The following is a 7,811-nucleotide window of genomic DNA, read 5'->3' on the forward strand; positions in this document are numbered from 1 at the left end:
ATAATAATAATAATAATAAAAAAAAAAATCCAAGGAGCCCTGAATATTCGACCGCAATATATGAATGCTGCGTTAGAATCAACAGAATATGAAATATTTTCCCTTTATCCTCTCTGCAACAGGGAGTTAAGTAACATTTTAAAAATGTGTTTAATATTTCGCAAGCCAATAGATGTAAGGAATGGTGAAGATGGGAAATGGTGATGGGTGAAGTGGGGGGGGGGGGAGGTCGTCACTGAGAAATTTGCCCCGGGGCGGGACAGGGATGAAAGGGCTCTGGGCTGAGGTGGCGTGACACCGCACCGTCTCCCCTTCCGAGGCATCCCTCAGCTTCTTGGAGGTCACATCCTTACCCTGGCGCCGCTAGTAACAGTAGCATCCCGTCGCCAACGGACCGTGTATAAGAACTGTTACGGACCACTGGCAAGGTCGAGAAAAAAAAAAATCCTGGTGTGACGGATACGGATCAGTACCAAAAGCGTTTAGCATGCCAGGGAGAAATCCCTTGTGTGCCGTCACCTTAAAGATTGTTTTATGGCCCGGTTTTTCAATAGTTTGGCCTCTGCCAAAGTCGTAGTTAGAATGAAAACGAGTTATCGAACGCTGGTTCAGTGTATACATTCTCGCATACCAGGTATGCAATTACTATAGACACAAAGCTACAGGAAAGTAGTGAACAGCAGAGTGGACAGAGTTAGTCCAGAAGGCAGACTTCGCTACAGGTGGACTGGCAACATCGAGCGTACAAGAATTAGTCCCAGAGCTGTAGAACTGGCTGGAGGCAGATGTAAATAAACAGAGGTGAAAAGATTTGGTGAGATCGACGATGGGACTGATCAGACTCGAGCCACTGGAGTAGTAAAGTTACAGGTCAGTGAACATATTTCTGAGGCTACAGCATTTTTGGGCTAACGGGGTTTCATGCATAATTGGCTGGAATACTCAAAATGCAATGAAAGCCCTGTCTCACAAATGGAATTCACCGTAATCTAACCTAAGAATAGTTTTATGTTGTCATTCTGACTTATGAGTAAGATTGTCACGAAACACAAATTTGCAACACATTTAATTGTAACTCACTTGAAGTTACTGTTCTCATTGTGTAACCATTACCCAATAAGGTAATCTCACAAGATTGATTTGAGAGTGGTTGATGGAAGGACTGCGGTGGGGTTGTGTGTAACCTAACCCAACCCCATGTTACATGTAGGCATAGGTAGTGTCTGGTTAGATTTGTAGGGTGATTTACTTTTCTTGTAGGGGGTGTCAGAAATTATTAATTTTTAGTTTCATACATATGCTTTTGGTGCTATATCTACCAATATTAACTAGTGGGAGTGTCCCCGGAAAAAACAAAAACAAAAGCCTAGCAGTAGAAATCAATCAGATTCACATGAACCACACTATGAGACATTAATAACGGACATCCTTGATAGGAGGATGTGTGGTGGACCTCTGTGGAAATTTTACCATGAAGGAGGTAGGTGATGAGTCTACACCAGGAGGTGCATGGTTGCAGTCAAAGTTATCACCTTTACCATATGTGCTTGGATTGTTAGGACAGGTAATTAACAGTCACTGCAAAAAAAGAAAAGAAAAAAAAATGAGCGAAGTTTGTAACTTGAACCCACATTTAGGGGAATGTGAGACCAATGAAAAGGTGTGGGATGGGTGAAAGGTGTGCTTTGACTCTGCCACTCTGCTAGGAGAAAAGGGCCCATTGGTATGTAATATTGCCAGCAGTTATAACTGGTTTATGGATTGGGCAGTGGTTCATGTTTGAGAGTTGATCTGGCAACTATGTGTATGTTAACATTGTAATGAAACAGTATGAATGGTCTTTGATGAGTAAAACTCTTGGTAATTTTTTTTTTACTATTTTTACTATCCTGTATCTGCATTTAATGATCTCTCCATTTCTATTTTTCAAACATATCATTTGCTGTCTTCCTCAAGAAGGTCTGCCCTTAACCCCTTCAGTATTTTTACCTTTCTGAATAGTTTTCTCAATTTGATCCATGTTTCTCTTTCTTTTCTCTGATCTATGTCTTTTTTTGATAAGCTTGTTTAGTTCTATTCTATTTCATCTCTCCTACTTTTTGTGTCATAGTCCTTTTTATATCCATAGGGTATTTGTAGCTTTGGAGTATTTGTTTTCTCTAATACTTTTTGTACTTCCTATTTTCTCTGCTGATTCCCTAGTGGTATTCACTAAATTCAAACTCATGGCTTCAATGGGGCCCTCTTTTCTTAGACCTTCGAATCTATTTTTAATTTCCAACCAAAATTCCTTCTTGTTATCTTTAATCTTTGCAAGACTTATTTTCTTTTTTAAAATTAGTTTATTTTGCTTGTTAGGAATCAAAATCTCAGGAGCAATCACCAACTCTTATGGGTGAAAATTGACAACTCAATGTTTGCTGATAGATAAGAGTGGAGAGCCTTAATTTGATCAACTGTCCAAAATTTGTTGATTAGTACAACTTGTGAGAAATATGATGTCCTCTATACCATACAGACTTCATAATTTACTGTAAATGATATGGGAGGTGGATGGACCAATTACTTAATATATTGTATTACCAAATAAAAATTTTACATACAAACTTATATTGATCTTTTACTGACAGTAGTATATGCATTTTTTCCACCCTCACTGATGGAGGATAAGGGCAGATGCAGCAGTACGTAGAATTGTATATTGATGTCACCAACACATCATTGACATTGAACAGTGAGAATTGATATTTATGTAGGGAATGTATAACACAGATGGTTATATTATGTGCACAAACAGTAATTATATGAAGACAGACACATCTGCTGTTGTTGCCATCAATAATTATAACTACTGGTAACTCTCACTGATAGTGCCCAAGTTACAGTTGTATTCTGCTCTTTCACTACTCATTGTAAGTTCTTTGGATGGCTGAATAGAATAAGGCTCTGCATTCTGTCAATGGTCAGACATTGAGTTGTTGATGTAAACCCCACCAATAGCACTGGTTGCTATGTGAACTTTATTTCTTAGTAACCATACAAACATTATACAAAGGATGCTCCCCAAGCTATTTAAATTCGGCAAAATTAGTGCCGTTTAACACTGCCATACCTCAAAATATGTAATCATAGACAAGTGAAAATGCAATGCGTTTAATTTTTTATACTAAATTGCACGTGATCATTTTTTTTTTTGTCACAATGAAATAAAATTGGTTCAGAACACTCATGAAAATGGGATGCATGTACTTCACATCCACAGATCTCATGCCATTGACAATGATCCCTTTATCCCTTTCATAGCAAAATGTTATACATGCTCAGCCATGAGAAAGTGCCCATGTATGTATTCACAATATTTGCCACCACTTGACTGTTGTTGATATTGGTCACTGATTATCTATTTGGTATAGTGAAAATCTGAAAATTATAAACTATTATATGCACCAAGCCATTCATATTCTTTCACTAAAATATAAAAAGATACAGAGTTGTTAGATCAACTCTATGACACAAGCCACTGTCCAACCAGTGTAATGGATGTAAGTGCTGGCTATAGTATATACTTATGCACTAGTATTATGTTCTTTCTACATGAGGGGATGGAGAGGAGGGGGTTGACAATTATGTGAAGCGGCCTTGCTGTGGATGTGCTATGTCGTGCTACATTGCTTCTGAAAAGAGGGAGGGAGGCGTGGTGAATGGGAGTGGAGTATGTTGGGATGAAATGGGTGGGAGTGGATTTATGCATTTGATTTTGGCTACCTTCCTAGTAAGGGGGAAAAAAGCCCTTGGTATAAGTATGTATGCTTCTTTGATAGCATTTCCTACCTGAGAACATTATAATGGTTTTAATTTAGTAGGTATTACTGATAGATTGTTATACAGTACTTGACAAACAGGTATTTTACTAAATGTGACAAAAAGTTACTGATAGTACCTCTACACTTTCTTAGATCACTTTTGTTTGTTGTGTTTTGCTAAGATAATAACACAGGTACACTATGTATCTTTATGTGACTCACATAATTTATTTGAGTCATATGATTAAGATGAACTGAATAAACCTTCCTTGAGTATGTCATGTTTAGATCCAGGTCTTTTGAGCCCAAATGTGGAATGCTGTGAAGTTGTATTTAAGAAATGACTGCTGTGGCCAACTGGGCCATTCCCACCTTCCAAATTTCATGACCAGATGAAAAAGCTAGAGCAAAATTTGAGTTGGTCTGGTCATGGTGGCATGAGTATGTGTGTACCTATTGGATGAGTCCGTGCATTTCTATTGAAAAAGTAGAGTGCAATATATCATAGGACCACATGTTCTGTTTAGGTGTAAAGGGACTTCAGTATGAAATGGTTTGTGTATGAAACATCTACAAACCTAATATTACATACCTCAAAGAGTTAGATGTCAATCTTAAAATTACATTATTTTTCAGAAGGAGGTTAACTATCAGCATTTCTTAGGGAAAGCTATCTATAGATTCCATGTAATTGTCATACAACGAAGAGAATCTGGTGTGACATTTGTGGCACAGCTGTCTCAAGAGTCATCTCAAATATCAAGTGATGACTCACACAGGAGAGAAGCCTTTCCAGTGTGATCTGTGTGATTTTGCATTCTCACAAAAGGGTGATCTTAAACGTCACATGATGACCCACACAGGAGAGAAGCCTTTCCAGTGTGACCTGTGCGATGCAGCCTACTCACGAAAGAGTGAACTCAAATATCATATGATGACCCACACAGGAGAAAAACCTTTCCAGTGTGACCAGTGTGATGCAGCTTTCACGCGAAAGGGTCATCTCAAACGTCACATATTGACCCACACAGAAGAGAATACTTTCCAGTGTGACCTCTGTGATTCTGCTTTCTCACAAAAGGGTGATCTCAAACGTCACATGATGACTCACACAGGAGAGAAACCTTTCCAGTGTGATATGTGCAATACAGCTTTCTCAAGAAAGGATGTTCTTAAGTGTCATGTAATAACCCACACAGGAGAGAAACCTTTCGAGTGTGACCAGTGCAATGCAGCTTTTTCTAATAAGAACCTTCTCAAACGTCACAGGATGAACCATACAGGGGAGAAGCCTTTCCAGTGTGACCTGTGTGATTCTGCTTTCTCATTAAAGGGTGTTCTCAAACAACACATGATGACCCACACAGGAGAGAAACCTTTCCAGTGTGACCTGTGCAATGCAACTTTCTCACGAAAGGGTGATCTCAAATGTCACCTGATGACCCACACAGGAGAGAAGCCATTCCAGTGTAACCTGTGCGATTCTGCTTTCTCACAAAAGGGTCACCTCAGATATCATGTGACGACCCACACAGGAGAGAAGCCTTTCCAATGTGACCTGTGTAAGGCTGCTTTCCCACTGAAGTGTGTTCTCAAACGTCACATGATGACCCATACTGGAGAGCCACCAGTCCATTGTGATCTGAGTGATGCAACTTTCTCTCAAAATGGTGATCTCAAATGTCATATTAAGAACCACTCAGGAGAGAAGACTTTCTAGTCTGATCTGTGCAATGCAGCTTTCTCAAGTTAAGATGTTCTCAAACATTGCTTGATGACCCATACAGGAGAGAAGTATTTTCAGTGTGACCTGTATGATGTAACTTACTAGAGACATTATAATTTTACCCTCTCTGGACAGAAGCCTTTTACAGTGTGACCTGTGTGATGCCGCTTTCTCAAATAAGGATAATTTCAAATATTATGTGAAGTCCCACACTGGAGAAAGGCCCTTTTCATCTGTGTGACATGGGTCTTTCTCATGTAAGAATGATCTGAAATAGCACGTGATCCCCCATGGAGAGAAGCCTTTGTAATGCAGCTTTCTCACAAAGAAGCAATATTAGACAGCATATGATGATCAACACAGTAGAGAAATCTTTCAAGTGTAATTTGTGCTATGCAGGTTTCTTGCAAGATGCCTTCAATAGTCATTTGATAACTCATGCTAGAGCAATGATGTTAGAGAATTAAGGATGTTAGAGGCTATGTATATCAGGGAATGGGCTCCTAGCAGTAATATACAATCTAATATGGTAATGGCAATTCCCTTATTCAATAGCTCATCAAGACATGTGAGAACTAATCCCACCAATAGTGGGATTATGTCCACCCCTCTCACATTGCCTACTGCCCCGACCCCCCCTTCCCCTCCCCCTCCCCCTCCCTCTCCCCCTTCCCCTCCCTCTCCCCCTCCCCCTCCTCTGAGACGATCAGCTAGGGTCAGATCAACGGCCCACACACTATTGTTAGCCTTTTCATGCATATGGAAAGATGTTGCCTTGTTCAGTCCATGAAAATGTAGTTGTTCTGTGCCTGTTTAATTGTGTTGTGTTGAATTGTAATTATTTTGAGAATGACTCCTTGAAGTTGAAACATCAAATTGTGTTATTAAAATGGATAACTTTGGACAGTTGGTTTTTGATCACCCTCCCAAAGTCAGAACTATAATGAGGAGAATTGAAACTATTAGGAAGAAGATAAATAATTGTGACAATGCTGTGGTGTTTAACACAGTGTGTATCAAGGAGAACCCGTGCCCTAAGGATATGATATATATATGTATGTATATATGAGAGATTGAGTGGAGGAAGAATAAGTAAAGATGGGCTGGAACTCTTTTATTGCTTATACGTTTCGATTGACTCGGTCTTCTTCAGTAAGCTTCAGCTTACTGAAGAAGACCGAGTTGGTCGAAACGTATAAGCAATAAAAGAGTTCCAACCCATCTTCGCTTGTAGCTTCTTCCTCTCCACCCACTCTTTTTCCACCTTTTTAAACTTGTCACAATGTCTCAACATATATATATATATATATATATATATATATATATACATATATGTATTTATATATATATATGTATATACATACATATATATATATATATATATGTATATATATATATATATACACACATGGGTCTTTTCTATACTTTTTACCAAGTTCTTTAAACACAGATTCTCTGTATGAACAAGTACTGTATGATTTTTATATTATTTAATGATGCTGTAGTAAAGGCCTCATACACCAGTGGAGTAGCTTTAGTGAATGTTTTATAGAAACAAAATATCTTAAATCTGTTCATTATCTCAATTTGTTTTTGTTTAAAATGGTCTAATTTAAGCTTGAATCTGATGTTATAAAACCAGTGGAATGCCTCTTGATATGTACAAAATAAGTGAATAAATTAAATAGATAAATAAACAAACATATATGAATGATTATAGCATCACTCATTAGTATTGTGAAGCTTCACAATAAAGAAAATAAAGATTGAAATATAGTTTTGTTACAGTACCTAAATGCATTCCTTACAGGCCACGCTTACCTAACCAATTGCTGTTTTAATCCATGTCCATGGCATGAAATGCAATAGTATAATATCAACTTCTTCATGTACTACTGCTTGGTTGTCAAGTGAGAACATAATCACTGAAGAAAGGGACCCTTCTTTCAGTGAATTAGTTGAAAAAAAAATTGTGATTTGGTATTATAATGAACTAATAAATGAGAACAGAAGATGGGTAGGGGAGGGGTCCAAATATCCATATAGTATGTTGCCAAGCATGGATGGTTTAGTCTATCAACTTCTCCACATAGAAAATGACCAGCTGCAAAGAAAATTTGTCACACTGTGCTCAATAGAAATAATATCAGGTGAGAGTAAATGTATTGATTTTTTTTTTTGGGTGGGGGAGGGGTGCATAGACATTTGGGAATAGATGCTAAGAGGATTGTATGAAGGAGTGATTGTACTGACAGCTCTGTATGAGTCAGAAACACAGAACA

At 38.2% G+C, this 7,811-nt stretch overlaps 1 protein-coding gene across 1 annotated transcript; it reads left to right on the forward strand.

Annotated features, from left to right (window-relative positions):
- Nucleotides 1-275: 275 nt before the first annotated feature.
- On the forward strand, nt 276-6,613 carry LOC143024011 (uncharacterized). The gene is made up of 2 exons (XM_076182706.1): nt 276-870; nt 4,440-6,613. The coding sequence occupies exon 2, from the start codon at nt 4,570-4,572 to the stop codon at nt 5,521-5,523; it is 954 nt and encodes a 317-aa protein (XP_076038821.1). The 5' UTR covers nt 276-870; nt 4,440-4,569; the 3' UTR covers nt 5,524-6,613.
- Nucleotides 6,614-7,811: the final 1,198 nt, after the last annotated feature.

This window comes from Oratosquilla oratoria, unplaced genomic scaffold (genome assembly GCF_046742065.1).
Source record: "Oratosquilla oratoria isolate Oo_2021 unplaced genomic scaffold, ASM4674206v1 SCAFFOLD79, whole genome shotgun sequence".
Taxonomy (NCBI): Eukaryota; Metazoa; Arthropoda; class Malacostraca; order Stomatopoda; family Squillidae; genus Oratosquilla; species Oratosquilla oratoria.